Source organism: Silene latifolia, chromosome Y (assembly GCF_048544455.1).
Source record: "Silene latifolia isolate original U9 population chromosome Y, ASM4854445v1, whole genome shotgun sequence".
In the NCBI taxonomy this organism is placed as follows: domain Eukaryota; kingdom Viridiplantae; phylum Streptophyta; class Magnoliopsida; order Caryophyllales; family Caryophyllaceae; genus Silene; species Silene latifolia.
The window spans coordinates 406,970,544-406,988,970 of record NC_133538.1 but is presented as its reverse complement, the minus strand read 5'-3'; the positions used below and the strand labels follow the sequence as shown (position 1 = coordinate 406,988,970).

Here is an 18,427-nt window from a genome sequence, read left to right as displayed (position 1 = left end):
ATATCCTAAAAATCCTAACATGGTATGCAAACTTAAGAGATCCATCTATGGTCTTAAGCAAGCATCGAGAAGTTGAAATCATCGTTTTGATCATGTAATAAAAGAGAATGGTTTCACTTGAAGTGTCGAAGAACCATGTTTATTCATGAAGTTTAGTGGGAGCAAAGTCATATTTTTAATCTTGTATGTAGACGACATACTTCTCATTGGCAATGATATACCAACGCTTACCTCTGTTAAGAGGTGGCTAGGGAATCATTTCCAACTGAAAGATTTAGGAGAGGCACAACGCATATTGGGTATCCGGATCTATAGAGATAGATCTAAGAGGATATTGGCACTAAGTCAAGAGTCTTATATTGATAAGGCCCTTCGACGTTTTAACATGGACAACTCCAAGAGGGGTTTTATTTCAATGGGTAGTGGGGTTACCTTTAGCAAGTCTCAGTCACCCATAGAACCTGAAGATATTAAACGCATAAAATTGATCCCTTATGCTTCTGCTGTGGGATCAATCATGTATGCCATGATATGCACTCGTCCCGATATTTCGTATACTTTGAGCATGACAAGTAGATATCAAGCCAATCCAGGTGAGAGTCACTGGATAGCCCTAAAACATATCCTTAAGTACATGAGAAGAACTAAGGATTCATTCTTGGTGTTTGGAGGAGATTCCGAGCTAAGTGTGAAGGGTTACACTGACTCGAGCTTTCAAACTGATATGGATGATTTAAAATCCTAGGCTGGCTTTGTTTTCATGATTAATGGTGGGGCGGTTAGCTGGGGGAGCTTCAAAGAGTCGGTCATTGCGGATTCTACGACGGACGCTGAGTACATTGCAACATCTGAAGCTGCCAAAGAAGCCGTGTGGATTAGGCAATTTTTGGAGGGGCTAAGGATAGTTCCTACCGCCAAAGATCTTATAACATTCTTCTGTGATAATAGTGGGGCAATCTTTCAAGCTAAAGAGCCCAAGTCTAGTAACAAGTCTAGACACGTACTTAGAAAATTTCATGTAATTAGAGATTTCATTGAAAGAAAGGGAATAACGATTTGTAAGGTTGGGACGGATGATAGCATTGCTGATCCTTTAACCAAGCCTTTACCGCAGGCTAAGCATGACCAACATGTTATTTCTATGGGTTTGAAACGCATGCCAAGTTTGTATTAGATTATAAGATATGAAATGAAAAACTTTGTTTTTGGTTTATATATGATAATCGCATTTATCGTTTGAGTTTCTTTATGAAAACTCATTTATTTATTACTTTGTTATATCCAAATAGGTTGTTGAGACAATTTTGAACCCTATTAAAGTGAACAGGATTAACATAGTATTTGCCCCTAGTTACTTGTACGAGGTGACGTCTCGAATTGACTAGAGTGTGATGCGATTGATGGCAAGTTCAAGTACCATAAGGTCATATGGGATGACCAGTCGATCACATAGACAGACTATATGGGACACTCTGTCGAGCAGTGACCGCTTATAGAGTTCTGGAAATTCATAAAGCCTGGTCGTGGCAAGAGCTACTATAGTATTCTTACGAGTCAATTCTTTTGACTAAAGACTATTCGCCCAAGTTGGCACAAATTTCTGAATGGCTTTGATTTATACTCTATGACTGTCGTAACTGAAGTCAAATGAGTATATTTTGGGTCATGATGAACTGTGGCTATACGAAGGGAATAGTGCAATAGGAATTGTCCACCCCCGTGTCAGGGTTGTTGAAAATCTCAGGGCCACTCGAGGAGAAGTGAACTGAAAATGCGTGGTCACGCTCGGAAGTTATCTACGGTAGATAATTCCGGTCAGACAGTTACTCTCCAGATCGAGGAAACCACTCAAGATATGATCAAATGCAAGTAGGACCTGTAAGACACCTTGCATTGAGTGGGAGATTGTAATAGAATAAGAGAATTGGTGACGCACACTTGTCTCGGACAAGTGGGAGATTGTTGGACTGTGTGTCCTCAACAATAGTGTGATCACATGTTTAAATCTCATATTAAGAATACATTAGGGCTGATTCAATTATAAGTCAACTGATCAACATTAATCAGTAATGATTGGCTAACTAGAGTTTGATATTACTGTCGTTAGACAGTGGTGGTCAGTTGATCTCTTAAGGTCACACCTATAAGACAATTCCCTTAATAGAAAAGTTGATTAATCGTATGTCAATACAAGTTAATCAATTCCTTAAATTTGAACAATTCATTTGTGAGTGAGAATTTTTATATCTTATTGTAAGATTTATTTTAGTAATTAAGAGATTTTATTACTAAAAGTGATTATTGTTTATGAAACAATTACGATAAGAATGAATGGTTAAATATAATTACAAAATGTTGTGAATTATATTGTAATGATCCATTTTATTTATGTGATCAAGTATTACTAGATAATTTGTTATATGTAATTTGAATAATGTATATAATGATATTTATTTGATAAATATGCATTATATTAATTAATAACATGTTACATACTACATGTGACATATTGTGTGACAAATGACAAATTGACAAAATAAAATGGAAGTCAAATAAAATGGAAATCTTAAGGAGCTTTGTTTTCCCTTTCCCTTTTTCAAATTGCTATACAAATGCACACTTGATCAATTTTATTAGGAAATATCGGGCAAATAAGGAGTAACTTATAACCGACCATAAAACATTTTTTAAGTTTCAATTTTTGTCCACTTTGTCCACTTTGTTGTTATGTTTTTATGTAATTACTATATGTGCATTATAAAGGGATGTAGTTGTAGAAACAGACTGGTTGCAAGTAACCCAAGACGCATTGAAAACTTTGCTGCCAGGAACTTGGTTGATGGATATGGTTGTTGATGCCGTTGGTGTTCTTACGACACTGGGAAACACAAGTGTTGTGTATTTTCCGACAATAATTAAGGTATTCATATTTCTTATTGAGTCCTTATGGTTGTTTTTGGTTTTGAAATTACCAAGAATTTTTGAGAAATGTTCTCAATTTTTAGGAAATTGTCGGTAAAAACCGGTTTCGAAGTCAATACATCAAACATGACTACTTGCCCCTAAATCTAAACACAACCCAATTGGTAAATAAACATTCTCTTACTGACTATCATTGTATGAAGTTTCATGATCCTATTTTTCATGTACAAACTACGTTTTTGCATGTTTGTAATATTTAAGCCTTTCTTTCCTTATTGTATGGACAAATCACATTAGTTTGCCTGTGTTGTTGACTTTGGGAATAGGATGAACTTCTTACTCGACTCCAACCAGCCCATGAGATCTGATGTCAGACATCAATTTTTAGTTGAAAAGGTATGATTTTATATGCTTATATGCCACATGGCCTTTAGTTAAAGAAGAAGTGCTGTTATCATAACTTGGAATAACATTGGCATTTATATTTGAATAGCTGAGAGTTTATTCAACGGTGTTAAAGAAGAAGTGCTGTTAAAGAAGAAGTGCCAGCATAGCGGGTACAGTCGCGACTTGCTCTTGGTAGACACCATAATAAGTCGTAACAGTCCAGAGTGTAATACTCGCCCTGTTAGAGACCCGTTGACTGCCTGTTGACTGGCCTTAGATACGTGGTTGACCCCTTGGAACCTTTAATACAAACGGACTTGGAACTAGGTGATCTTGGGGAATGGGAACTCGATCTAGCGCAGGCCACTCGATCGAGCAGCTTAGTGACTCGATTGAGTAGAGGCTACTCAATCGAGTAGGTTCCATACTCGATCGAGTATGGCAGGTTCAACGTTAAGATATAAATCGTGTCCCAAATCAGTTTTCGTTTTCATTTCTCCCAAAACCTAATCGACGACACTTCTTCTCCCTCACCATCTTTCAATCTTTTGGGATCCCTCACACTTGGAGACACCATGGGTATGGAGGCTTGAGTTGGGTCACGGTCTTGTTGCCGGAATGCCAAGAATAGGTAAGTCATCATCATCATCCTTAGGTTTCGTTGTGTTTATGGTTGTTAGTAATAAGGTTTTCCTACTGGTTGTGATAGGTGTTGGTGGAGGTTGCCTTGCCTTCATATGGATGTATGCGATGTTGTCTGCTGATTGCTAAAGGTAGGTTTTCCTACTCAGTACTGTTGATTAGTGGTTGTGTGTATAGCGTGGTAATTCTGATTGTGTGGTAGTATGATTGTGTATGTTCGGGGTGCGTCCTTGGCTGAGTGGAGTCATCTTCGGGCATGGATTCACACCCTTGTTCTGCCCCTTGTGGTTCCCGTCACAAGGGGGATATGCACATTTATGGTCAATGGGTTATTCACTCTATGGTTTTGAGCGGGGCTTAGGTGGTAAGGTTGTGTCCCCACTGACGGTGTGGATTACTGGTTGCGATTGGAATCTGGCAAGACTATACCTTTGTGTTATTCATGTGATTGGTAAGTTACTGGAGTTTGAGGTTTGTGTTTGTGTTATACCATGTTTCATTTGACGTTCATCAGTTACTGACCTACTGTGGTTTTGTTTGTGTTTCCTTCTTGTTATGTGTCTGCGGTGATCCATTATGGTGAGGTGTCAGTCTTATCATGTGTTGATATATGGAGCTTATCTGGGTGTGTTGGAGGGACGTGTCTTTCACCGAGTCTTGACATGGAGTAGTCTCACCGTAGTTGTTTTGTTTCATCAATTGTTCCTTTAATGAGCTAAACCTCGTAATTAACCATGATAGTTCTTTTATTGACGTTGTGATATACTATTCTTCGGGCAACCGAGATGGTAACTCCCGTATCTACGAGGGAATGTCTTCTTAAGGCTCCTTGGTAGATGGGGGTGTTACACAAAGATTCAACTACTGGACTACTGGACTTTCTACTAGGCTGTTCATCAGTCGATTACTAGATTGTATCGTAGATAGTATCATCATGCATATTGTTCGTTAAGTTCTAGCTATTTAAAGCATTCATTAGGAGATAATGACTCTCCGAGATACAAAAGGTTGTTGGAGATAAAAACTTTTCAGTGGGAGGTTGTGAATGTGCCTCGATAAAAGAACGGGTACCTGTGACACCCCCATACTCCAAGTGCCTTACCAGGACCACCCAGGTATGAGGATGTCACCATCTCGGTTACCCGAGGCATGATAATCATAAGACAATGAAGAAACATACTTTATTAAATAAGTTTAAGTGATTACATTACAAAACCAACTGTAAGCAAAATACATCTGTCCTCAAACTATAAACCAACTGAAAGGAACTGTTCTAATAAACACAGCGGAAGACTAAAGACTCTGATATGTGATGACTCCATCCCCAGCTAGATCCCACGCGTATCCAAGATATACCTGCCAAGCAACTGCTCACCACCCCCAAATGGATCAACACAGTTTTTAAAACATTTAAACGGGGTCAGTACTAATCACACAACTTATATATATATATATCAATAATAAGACAAACACACAGCTGAACTGTCACACACACACGCACACCACCAACCAATCCCCATCATCTCAATCGATCGTCCCTTTGGACCAGCCCGCCGATGGGGGACCGCAGCCGTTCCCACCTAAGCCCCGCTCATCGTACGAGCGATAACCCTGTCCATTAATGTGCACATCCCCTTCCGTGGCGGGTTCCACGAAGGGCGAAACTAGGGCGTGAGATCACTCCCGCAAGTGACCCCACTCAGCCGAGAACGCATCTCGAGAACCATCAACAAACACAACCACAATCACAATCACAATCACAATCATCATATCAAACAACTAACTACAGCACATCACCAATATCCCATTATGGGACTAATACTGAGTAGGAAATCCTACCTGGAAAGCACAACAAGCAGACGGTATCTACAGCTCTATCAAAACGCCTCTTCTACGAACCCTCCTCCTATCATATAACACACATAGGCCATACATCACATACTACACATAAAAATCCCCAATTCCTAAATTAGGGTTTAACCAAACTTAACTAAACATTATAAAAATTATGTTAAAAGCTTACCCTCGACGCAAGGAATCCAACGACACGAACTACGATACGAACTGACCGTCTGAACTCCGGGAATTGTCAAGAACGCGATTAGGAAGAAGACTAGTTGCTTTCTCTCTTAAACAGGTTTTAGGTTTTGTAAAAAGTGATTTAGAACAATGACGAATAGGTTTAAATACTTTAATCGCGTAATTAACAAAACCCGAGAAAACTCCCCGTAAAAACCGGACACTCGATCGAGTACCCAAGGTACTCGATCGAGTACCCCTTACTCGATCGAGTGCCTAAGGCTACTTGATAGAGTACCCCCTTACTTTATCGAGTACCTAAGGCTACTTGATAGAGTACCCCCTTACTCTATCGAGTACCTAAGGCTACTTGATAGAGTACCCCTTACTCTATCGAGTACCTAAGGCTACTTGATAGAGTACCCCTACAGTCGAAACTTTTCTAAAACGCAACTTACCCTTACTCGACGAGTAAGGCCTACTCGATAGAGTACCCCAAGACTTATAAATACGGGAGTATTACGGTCTTCCCTCCTTAAAAAGAACTTCGTCCCCGAAGTTCAACCCATACTCAAAAACAACCATACTAACTCGACCGGACACAACAACATAACTAAGAACTCAACAACTCGACCAAACATAAAACATGAACTCTTAACACCCACTCCACCAACTATGTTTACTTCCTTAACATGACTCACGATATCGTATCCCCCACATATATATCTCTCACGACACCAACTTCATACATAACCAACCACCATCCACTAACACTGCTAGCTCCATAATATCATCCATTATCAAATCCAAAATCAAGACACTCCTAGACATCAAACGGAATGTTACATTCTACCACCCTTAAAAGGAACTTCGTCCTCGAAGTTTACTCAGACTCATAACATCATCCTCCAACTGTCAACATTATATAAAATATTCCCACACTCTGAAGCAACACACTACTACAAGCACGGCCATGGCCTTTTATAAGTATTGTCCACAAAACAAATCCCTCCTTTACGCTACGCTAACACTCTACTTCCAATTATATTACCGCATGCACCACCATGAAACTCTCTTTTATTGCATCCTACTCCTCTTAAGACAAATGTTACGTCCTCGTAACTCACTAATACTAAACCCTTAGCTATATTATCTCATTATCCTCATCACCACCATATGTCAAAGATAACTGCCTATAACCTCATTTCCATAATCACTCCTATTTCTCAAGGCTCTCTTACTTCAACAGTTCTCATACTTCAAATCAATCTGCACACCCCTAACCTATACCATAAGGCTCGTAGAAAAATCACCATCCTAACTCTCCATTATCACTGCAAACCAACATACCTCGCTATGTAAAGCACTTATCTTCCAGAAGCATAACTCCCGATCCACACTCGTTACTTATACTCACACTAGATCCTCAAGTTTTTTCCTTCATTACCGCAAAACTCATACATAACTTAATATGACACTAATTCCCCCAACACCCTACACTGACTGTCCCAACAAAAGATTATGAACTACCTGCCGCTTTCAGATTATTACAACACGTGTTCCACGAATCATTTTCCATTACCATGTCTACTAAAGCCTTATCTAGAACAAGATCAAAATTATCAGAATAACCTCCCACAACCGTGTCCCATCAATAGAACATCACTATACCATGACAACAACGAAAATATATTCAACTCTATTTCATATCATACTCTACCTCATTCTTAACTTAACCTGGTAAAGAAAACATCAATAAGCAAGACAACTGTCTACATGTTCAACCAAAACTCACAAAGAACAACAGCAAACAAAACAACGATCTATGTATAACTGGTATGCACTTTCGAAAACTCGTATCATAATCATCCCGCCTACTCCACCACAACCGGTGACGGCATCACAACACCGCCACCAACAGCCACACCACAATGCGAAAATACCCGCATCACAATACTAAATACCGTGCCCGGATCACCACCGGAGGCACCACAACCACATCGATAGACATCACAGCTACATACAATTCCATAAATACTGACTCGGAAATAACCTTTCGGACAAGAAAACTTACTCAAATCCACTTTACTCAATTACAACGCAACATATTATATGAATTAAACAGATAAGCATCTCATGAACATCATCTCTACCATTTCACGAAATACACATGTGTTATTAATACACATAAAATTATAACTAGCCATGTCAAATTAATCAAATTATTACCTTTTTGGATATCATTCAATTAAACTACCGTGTCCAACATATATATATATTACAGAACATTCATAAAAATGACTTTATAATTATCACACCATACCACTTCTTGTGAGGTCAGAACCTCACACAAACATTTACACATATCATAGACCCGTAATCACAACCAACTAGTCAATCCTGACCACGTAAGTTACCACTCAACAAAGGTTACCTGTTGTCCGAGCTTAACTCGCATGCCCCTCATCACATTCTTCCATTCGCATCACCAGCACCTTCTGCCATACATAACCATACAGCTAACACTCATTATGAGAAACCACCTCCTAAGACTATGTCTTATACTTCCTGACAACCATACTTTTATCAATTCAGTCTTTACAAAATCAGCCTCTTTAGAATTGCCACTTTTCTAATATACCCTTAACCTTAACCACTAGTCAAAGACCATAACACTACCACTGTCCAGACATCAAACCTCTTCACTCATCTCTAAACATCATGATTTCTTTTCTATCTTTGGTTAACATCCCAAACAACGAACATCGAATCCATGAACAAAATTACCTCAACATTCTTCCCAATATTTTCCTTAATTGAATCATCATCCATTTTTCCACCAAAATCTCATATCATGCAGATATTCTACTAACTTCTTACTTTCCTTAATTTCTCGAAACTCATTATTAAACATGTTGTCTTGAAGCTCCCATATAACCATTAACTAACATCCTCATGATAATATCACACATTTCGATGATTCCTTACCTTTATATCACATAACTCCGGTGAATATTTTCCTCAGCTTACTTTTATCCTTCTTTTCTCTTTACACTCAATAATACCAATTAATAGTTCAACTCCTTATTCCTTCTAGCTAACTCTTTAGAAATCCAGTTACCCTTTTGTTGCTCCAAAACTCAAATTCCATTATTTTCTACCGACATCATCCCACTCTTTCTTACCATGGATCTTCTCTTATTATGCTATCACTCACACTTGCCACTAATCTATCCATAGAATCAACGTTTAATGTTCAAACAATTGCATCTCCCTTTTTACATCTCTAGAAATCATAATTCATTTAATACTGTTAATTACCCAAGGAAGTCACACGTGTAGTTTCGTCTCTCGATAACACAAATTTCCAAACTCGGTCACTACTACCGCAAATCCACGTCGCGACATGTCCCATTAAGTTCGCTATATACCACTATTTCCCCAACGACCTTTCATTACATATGTTCTTACTCAACACTATTTCTAGCCATCTCCCTCCATAATTTATTATACATATCAGGTTGCTACTATCCACATCCTTTCTTTCAATCTTTTCATTCTCACGTTCCTTAAACTTACATCATGCCTTGCCCACATTCACTTACATTTTCATTACTCAACATACAATCATGTCACTCATCTCGTCTCACACAACATGCTCTATGCCTCAATTAAGTCTTACTAATCCCAACACATATAAATCATGTCCTCCCCACCGAACTCATACTCATCATAGGTGCCACTCTTTACACCACAAAATTGGGTAACTTACGCGTCAAGACCAACATACATGTAAAACAATGCATAAAGAAGCAAAATAACGCCTTTGAATTAAACATAATATGCAACGAAGTCAAAAGATAAACATATGACCCAAAATAGAGGTCACTAGATCGAGTACAGGCCACTCGATCGAGTAAGGGACTTACTCGATCGAGTAGGTGAAGATCAGAAGCACGTAAGACAAATTACCAGGGCTACTCGATCGAGTAGCTAAGGTACTCGATCGAGTGCCCCCTTACTCGATCGAGTACCAAGGATACTCGATCGAGTACCCCAATTCTCAGCACTGTCCAGTTTTCGTAAAACAGTCATAACTCACTCATTTCTTGGTCGTTTTGGACGTGTGACCTATCGTTAGAATCGTAAAAGAACAAGCTATCACCTCCAATTGGAATCACATTAAAATCATTTACGCATCTCAAGTTATAACAGTTTAAAGACAACTTTGCTGTAATCAGACGACATAATTATTTGATTTTTACTTCCAAACAACTTAAACAACAACCAAGTTAAACGAAAATAACCCAAAACTCATAAAACTAGTATTCATAATCATATGTTACTATTTTCAAAAGCCAAACAACAACATTCATCATGCACTTAGCTTATCTAACTTGCCAATTATGACTTACCCACATGTTTTTATTCTATCACTTTTCGTAAACAAAATCACAAATACATGACATCAAGTCCCCTATTCAAATGTTACTACCACGATGATTCATCTTTTCCACTAATTCATCCATCATACCACATATTTATCCACCATATGCGTTCAACATATTCACCCAGCACATGTTCAATTCATACTCCTAACCTTCTGTACTTTTACTCAACACGACAACAACAACATGTATACTTACACATCGCTTTATATATATATATAGACAAAACAATTTTCCTTGCGTACTTATAACATGTCAAATTACATGTATCAATAATTATACTTTCATGCTTTACAATCAACCAACATACAATTCACGTCATTATCATCTTTCATCCATCAATTCATACAACATACTACTACATAAATACACACAGCACACAATAAGCACATAACGATACCGACACATATCCCATGGTGACCGGTTCAAAATTGTAGGGCGAGTTCGCGACTTTAGGACGTCTCCTAAGTCTTTGCATTAGCTCCTACAACCTTTACCCCGGGTTAATTTTAATTGACTCCCTAGATTCATTAGATTCATTGGTTACAGGTTTCAGGATCGTCGCTCTGATACCATTTGTGACACCCCCATACTCCAAGTGCCTTACCAGGACCACCCAGGTATGAGGATGTCACCATCTCGGTTACCCGAGGCATGATAATCATAAGACAATGAAGAAACATACTTTATTAAATAAGTTTAAGTGATTACATTACAAAACCAACGGTAAGCAAAATACAACTGTTCTCAAACTATAAACCAACTGAAAGGAACTGTCCTAACAAACACAGCGGAAGACTAAAGACTCGGATATGTGATGACTCCATCCCTGACTAGATCCCACGCGTATCCAAGATATACCGCTTAAGCAACCGCTCACCACCCCGAATGGATCACCACAGTTTTTAAAACATTTAAACGGGGTCAGTACTAATCACACAACTTATATATATATATATCCATAATAAGACAAACAGACAGCTGAACTGTCACACACACACGCACACCACCAACCAATCCCCATCATCTCAATACCGACCGTCCCTTTGGACCATTTTGCCAGTGGGGGACCGCAGCCGTTCCCACCTAAGCCCCGCTCATCGTACGAGCGATAACCCTGTCCATTAATGTGCACATCCCCTTCCGTGGCGGGTTCCACGAAGGGCGAAACTAGGGCGTGAGATCACTCCCGCAAGTGACCCCACTCAGCCGAGAACGCATCTCGAGAACCATCAACAAACACAACCACAATCACAATCACAATCACAATCATCATATCAAACAACTAACTACAAAGACATCACCAATATCCCATTATGGGACTAAACCGAGTAGGAAATCCTACCCGGAAAGCACAACAAGCAGACGGTATCTACAGCTCTATCAAAACGCCTCTTCTACGAACCCTCCTCCTATCATATAACACACATAGGCCATACATCACATACTACACATAAAAATCCCCAATTCCTAAATTAGGGTTTAACCAAACTTAACTAAACATTATAAAAATTATGTTAAAAGCTTACCCTCGACGCAAGGAATCCAACGACACGAACTACGATACGAACTGACCGTCTGAACTCCGGGAATTGTCAAGAACGCGATTAGGAAGAAGACTAGTTGCTTTCTCTCTTAAACAGGTTTTAGGTTTTGTAAAAAGTGATTTAGAACAATGACGAATAGGTTTAAATACTTTAATCGCGTAATTAACAAAACCCGAGAAAACTCCCCGTAAAAACCGGACACTCGATCGAGTACCCAAGGTACTCGATCGAGTACCCCCTTACTCGATCGAGTGCCTAAGGCTACTTGATAGAGTACCCCCTTACTCTATCGAGTACCTAAGGCTACTTGATAGAGTACCCCCTTACTCTATCGAGTACCTAAGGCTACTTGATAGAGTACCCCCTTACTCTATCGAGTACCTAAGGCTACTTGATAGAGTACCCTACATGTCAGAAACTTTTCTAAAACGCAACTTACCCTTACTCGACAGAGTAAGGCCTACTCGATAGAGTACCCCAAGACTTATAAATACGGAGTATTACAGTACCATACATGCTTAAATTATATACGACTCATTTTAATTTGTTTGATGGAAACACAACATATTAAAAGTTTAAACAAATTTCATTCTTTTATAAGGTATGCTTGTGGAGTCTATTGGTTGAAGTGGCTAGAAAACTTGTGCGATCTTTATGACTAGGTGTTATTTTCTAAGCACTTGAGTTTTGTGATTAGCAAAGGGAGTGGCAGAGAACCTAATCCTACATTCCAAACACCAAGCTTTGCATTGTTTTGCCATTTTTTTTATTTGGAAAAAAACATGTCATAAGGACTTCCCTTTTGTAATACACTAATTCTGGGTACATATTAGATTTTGTAATATGTAAGTTATGTAAGACAAGAATTCATGTTTCTGGACTAATTCTGAGAACATATTAGATTCTGGAAAAAATATGTCATGAGGCAGCCTCGCTCTTAAAGTCTTAAGTAAGGTCTCCATAGCTAAGCACTATTGTCCTGTATATTTCAAAATTGGACAATGAAACCGTCCTAGGAAAATTTCTCTAACATCATACATGCATTAAAAAACGTTTTATGTGCATGAAATAACAATGTGCATGCATGAAATATGTACAATGGATGTGTCCCAGGTCAATTCTTAAAGCAATTAAATATACTAAATTAAGTGAACTTTTAAAATGTTGCATTTTAATTTAGATTTTGGAATTTTAGTATTTGATTCGACGGCCTGGGATGTGGTAGGAAAGAAGGATGTAGTGGTGGATCACATTTCTCGGGCTTCATAATAGTTGTCTTATACATGCATTTGAAAACGTTCTATGTGCATGAAATAATCATGTACATGCATGAAATAACCATGTGCATGCATGAAATAACCATGTACTATATTGATTATTACAAATATTAAATTAATGATTTTCCTCCTAAATATGACTAGTAACACGACTTGATAAAAGTAACTCAGGACTGGACTCAAAAGTGAGCCAAAATTACCATACTAATATGCTGTTAGGAAGGGCCCAAATTGAAATAAGCCCACATCAATTAATCACATTTAAGTGTTCGGCTATTCTCTTTTTTATCATATGAAGCTATATATATATATATATATATATATATATATATATATATATATATATATATATATATATATATATATATATATATATATATATATATATATATATGGTGATGTTGGTCCAATTCGTTGTTAAACACATGAACTAGATAATGTAGTAACAAGTTCAAACAAACATTCTAGAAATGGGCTGAGGTCGTCAATTTAAATTTTACCGGCAAGATGATTCAATTATTCACATTTAAGTGTTGGGCTACTCTCATTTTAGCTTTTTAATACCAAATTTTGGGAGAACTTATAGCGAGAATAGAGCCAAGAACCGTGTCAACCAATGTTAAAGTTAGCAAAACCAGAAATGCTCTTTGAAGTTTCAACACTTGCTCTCGTAATGAACATTAATAAATTAATCGATTTTTCAGGTTTCCTTAATTGCCTTATATGTGCACTAAATAGCATTATATGTGCATTAAATAAGCTTGTACATGCACGACGTAATGATGCCAGGAAAACTCACGTTTTACATTCTTTAAATCCAATATAACATTTCGGACTTCCGTGCTCAGGTCATCAATCCGAAAATCTACAATATGTACTAGTCTAAAAAACCAGAGAACTTACTTTACATTCTTTAAATCCAGGAAAAAAAATGGTGTTTGCAAAACAAGAAGTAATTTACATTGATCATAATCTGGACAAGTCCAAAATCTATCAAATAAAAAGTGCAAACACAATCAAATTCTTCAATAATGCTACTGTCAAATGCTTCAAATATGCTTCCCAAATGATAATTCTAAAAAAGTGCTCCAAAAATGCTCCGAATGCTCCAAAAATTCTTCACAGTCCACTGCAATGCTGCACAAGTCCAAACAGTGTCACATAAAACAAATAACGTAGCATTCAGATTACTTTCTTAAGTTGTCTGAAATCGAATATTTCAGTTTCTGGTTCTGATCTGCTTCGCATCATAAGTCCAAGCAATTCCTCGCCTCACACTTCAATCCTCATAGATAATAAACCAAATGTCAGCAAGGCTAAAACTTAGAGGGAAAACATAGGCTAATAATAGAAATTCACGCTAATAGGAGAAAACTTACTCTACTAATCTCCGGTGGTCCTTTTGTCACAATTCCTACTGTCGTGGTTCGCCATCTTCCCACAAGCCGTACATCTTCTTAGTGGTTTCTTGCTGACTTCCCCGGCTTTTACTCTTTGCGAGATCGGTCTTTTCCCCGACCCTTTGTTTTTGCATTGTCTTGGAGGCAAAACTTTAATTTCACTAGGGACACTTGTTCCTAAAAGAATTCCAATTTCAGCAATCTTGTCCTTTTTCTGCCCAATACCACTATTACCACTATCATTAGCGACACTTCTTCCTATAATAACCCTTTCCTTGAACCCACGTAAAATGTCCAACAACTCATCACAATACAAAGGAGTCAGTTCAACTAGTGACACACAAGTGAATAATTCCGACCACAATTCACTAATTTTGTTTTTATGTACATCCACTGCCCTGCAATTAGCAAGCAACTGCCCATCATAACTGAAGATTGGCTTGCAGGTTGCTAGTTCGCTCCACCTACCAAGTAGATATTTACTTGGAACTTTCTTAAATCCCTGATCTTTAAGGACACACAGAACATGTCGACATAGTATTCCGTGTCTTTCAAACTTCTTGCAACTGCATACCAGTTTCACTTCATCCATCTTGAAACCAACCACATACGTTTTGTTTATTTCTTGATCTATGATGTCTATGTAGTCAATTTAATAGTTATCATCTTTTTTTTTTTATCCCCAACCCCACATGAAAAACAAGCAGCTTTTAATTCATCTTGAAACTCGTAAAAGATTTTTGGCGTGTAAGTATTTGCTGCGTGTTTTTCGAGAGCAAGAGGAGTCGATAACGAGGGAGAAGAGTTTTTTTATTGTGCAATGAGTTTAGATTGGGTACATCGTTGCGCATCCATTGCACTCTCAAATCGCATCAAAAACTCAACTAGGGTTAGATTAGGATTAGTGAAGTTGCTAAAAAAGTGGTTTTCTGATTCAGACCTTGAGGTAGTTTTCATCAAACCTCCTATAAATAGGTCGCGAAAGTATGCCGGAACCCACATATGCCTAATGACATATTTTTCCTTAAGCCATTCATTCTCCGACAACCCATGAGATTCAACTATTGTTGTCCACCTTTCCTCAAATTCATGTGGTTCCACATCTTGACCCCAAACACATGAGTTTATCTCCTTCAGAAACTCGTTTTCTTTTCATATTGAAGGCCCTACTTTCTCAGGCAATTTTTTCAATATGTGCCACATACAATACCTATGTTGGACCTTATCTTTCCAAGCTAATTTCATTCCTTCTTCTATCCATGCATCTTCATCAGTTATCAGACAAACTGGATGACGACCCCCCATGGCATCTAATAACTTATTCAACAACTAGGCAAATGACTATTTTCTTTCATTAATAATGAGCCCAGCACCAAAGATCACACATCTCTTATGGTGATCTACCCCCAAGAAAGGGCCAAATATCATTTTATAGTTGTTTTTCCTAAAGGTAGTGTCAAAAGATGTCATGTCCCCAAATAACATATAATTTTTTATACTAATAGGGTCAGCCCAGAAAATATGTGACAATCTGCCTTTGGACTCTACGTCAAAGTCAAAGTTAAACGATGGACACATGTGTTTTACTTTCATAAATTGCTCAATAAGCATTTGAGTATCACTTTCACTTAAGTACCTTTTGATGTCTCTTGAAAAACTTTTAAAGTCTTCAAATGATGCACCCACATTCTTATATCCTATGACATACTCCTTCAATATCCTAAGAGACTTAACTGGACCTAGGTTAAGCTTCGAGTTGTCAATTATCATTTTTTTTGTGAATTATGTTCAATTCTCTCGATTGCGTCAAATGCACCATTGTTAAGGGTGTTTGTGTCATATGATTGTGACCTTCATAAAAATCATAAATTTCTTATTGACCCTTATAAATTCACTTAAACTTACTCAACACAAGACATCCTATCCTAGTTCTTTGCCTATGTTGTTGTGTCCTCTTTGCTTCACACTCCCCAGCCTTATTACACAAACAAATTTTATGCGTAACGATGCCCTTTGAAACTTGTTGTGATCCTAATCTAGTCATAAATCCACACTCTTTTGCATATGATTCATAAAACTTAATACCGAGCTGGAGATTAGAAAATACCATACCAATATTAGGCTTAAGATGGATAGGTGTAACACCCCATATTTTCGGCTAATTTAAAACTCACATTTATATACAAAGGTCACCAAAAATATGGAGATATTATAATTAATATACAAAATCTCTTCTTACAAATGTTTAAAAGTAAAATATAAAAAGATAGAAAATGAAATAGAACTTTTACAAAGTCTATAATAAAAACTTGACTTGAAAACAAATCCTTTTGAACCACAGCAGAAGACCTGAAAATGAAACCAGAGGACAGAAAGGAACTACCCCCATGACGGGTAGCCCCGAGGGGAGAAAAAACGTCAGCCGGAAAGTTGAGTAACAGATAATACCTCAATATAAGCAGAATAGTTTTTTGTCATGGCGTGCAAACACAGACATGTAAAAATAAAAACTAATCTCAATCTCAAACTATTTCATAATATTCCTTTAATACAATACTTATTTCTCGCCTCCATAATTAACCAATACTCATCTCATTACTCCATCTCACTCATTACTCTGTCTTATTCATTACTCCGTCTCATAATATATTCTCCAAAAGTAACCAAGTATCGCATTCTCATCGTTGACCCTAAGACCAAGGACAAGGGGTGAGTGGACTGGCGGACAAAACCGCGAAACAATATTTCCATCTCAATATCGATTTCAATCTCATCTCATAATAATATAACTCAATAACCATGGTCACTCTGGACCGTAAACATAACTCGGCTCACAGGCCCCATAACTCAATACTAGTAACCAATATCCATCTCAATTTCAATATCGATATTGTCAAAGGTTCAAAGAATCGTACTCAATACTTAGAGTATAAACTCCAAGCTACTCACCCACGAATCAAGGTCCAAAAAATCGACAAATCAAATATATCAAAAATCATCTGCAATATAAACTAATCCAAGTTCAACGCCAACATCAAATCCCCACAGTACTTATCGACATGCAAAAGCTTGGCCATAACCCCAATGGTACGTGCCATGAATATACTACAAATGCCCATAATCTATTACTCCACCAAGCAATATAATTTCTCTATAAGATTTTCCCTCTTTAACATAATCTTTCATTAATCCATAATTAAGATGATCCATCAACCATCTTATTTTCTAATCTTTCATGTGTTACGCTAGATAACTTGCAATCTAATATAATACCCAACTCACCAAGCAGGGCCGGCCCAAAGGGTTGTTTACTGGGTTAAATGACAAGGGCCCAACAACAGAGGGGGCCCAATATGAAGAAAAAAAAAAAAAAAAAAAAAAACTCAAAAATCAAAACCCACGAATTCTTCTCATCAGTAAACAAAGAGGAAAAAAGTAAAGTAAAAGTTTACTTTTACATTTTCTAATCTGACTCTTCCCTTCTAAATCTATCACTCACTCTCTCTCATTTGCATCTACCAAAATCAATTTTTCCCCAAATTTTCTAGGGTTCTTCAAAAATCTGCTCCACAGTTTACATTTTCATTCCTTCAAAATTGGAATATTGAAAAGGAGTAAAAAAAAACTTGGGTGATTGTGTCTCTACCACTCCTCGACCTCCGTTCGCCTCTTCCTTGGTTGTGTATCCGCCTTGTGGCCTTAGTCAGCCAAGAATTCAGAAATTTAGGGGTGTTCTAAATCATTCTTTTTCTTCGTAATCTTCAATTTTATCAATTTAAATTGTT

At 37.6% G+C, this 18,427-nt stretch overlaps 1 protein-coding gene across 1 annotated transcript; it reads right to left on the bottom strand.

Annotated features, from left to right (window-relative positions):
• Window positions 1-14,625: 14,625 nt before the first annotated feature.
• On the bottom strand, window positions 14,626-16,412 carry LOC141632280 (uncharacterized). Its single transcript, XM_074444840.1, has 2 exons — window positions 16,279-16,412; window positions 14,626-15,208 (listed from the first exon to the last, which is right to left on the bottom strand). Exons 1-2 carry the CDS (start codon window positions 16,410-16,412, stop codon window positions 14,626-14,628), a joined length of 717 nt encoding a protein of 238 aa, XP_074300941.1.
• Window positions 16,413-18,427: the final 2,015 nt, after the last annotated feature.

Excerpts from the sequence above, each read along its gene's own strand:
- LOC141632280 (XM_074444840.1), bottom strand. The coding sequence starts at position 16,412 with ATGATAATTGACAACTCGAAGCTTAACCTAGGTCCAGTTAAGTCTCTT. Across the intron at positions 15,209-16,278 it reads TTTTCAAGAGACATCAAAAG|TTGCAAGAAGTTTGAAAGAC; the intron begins GTACTTAAGTGA and ends ACTGGTATGCAG.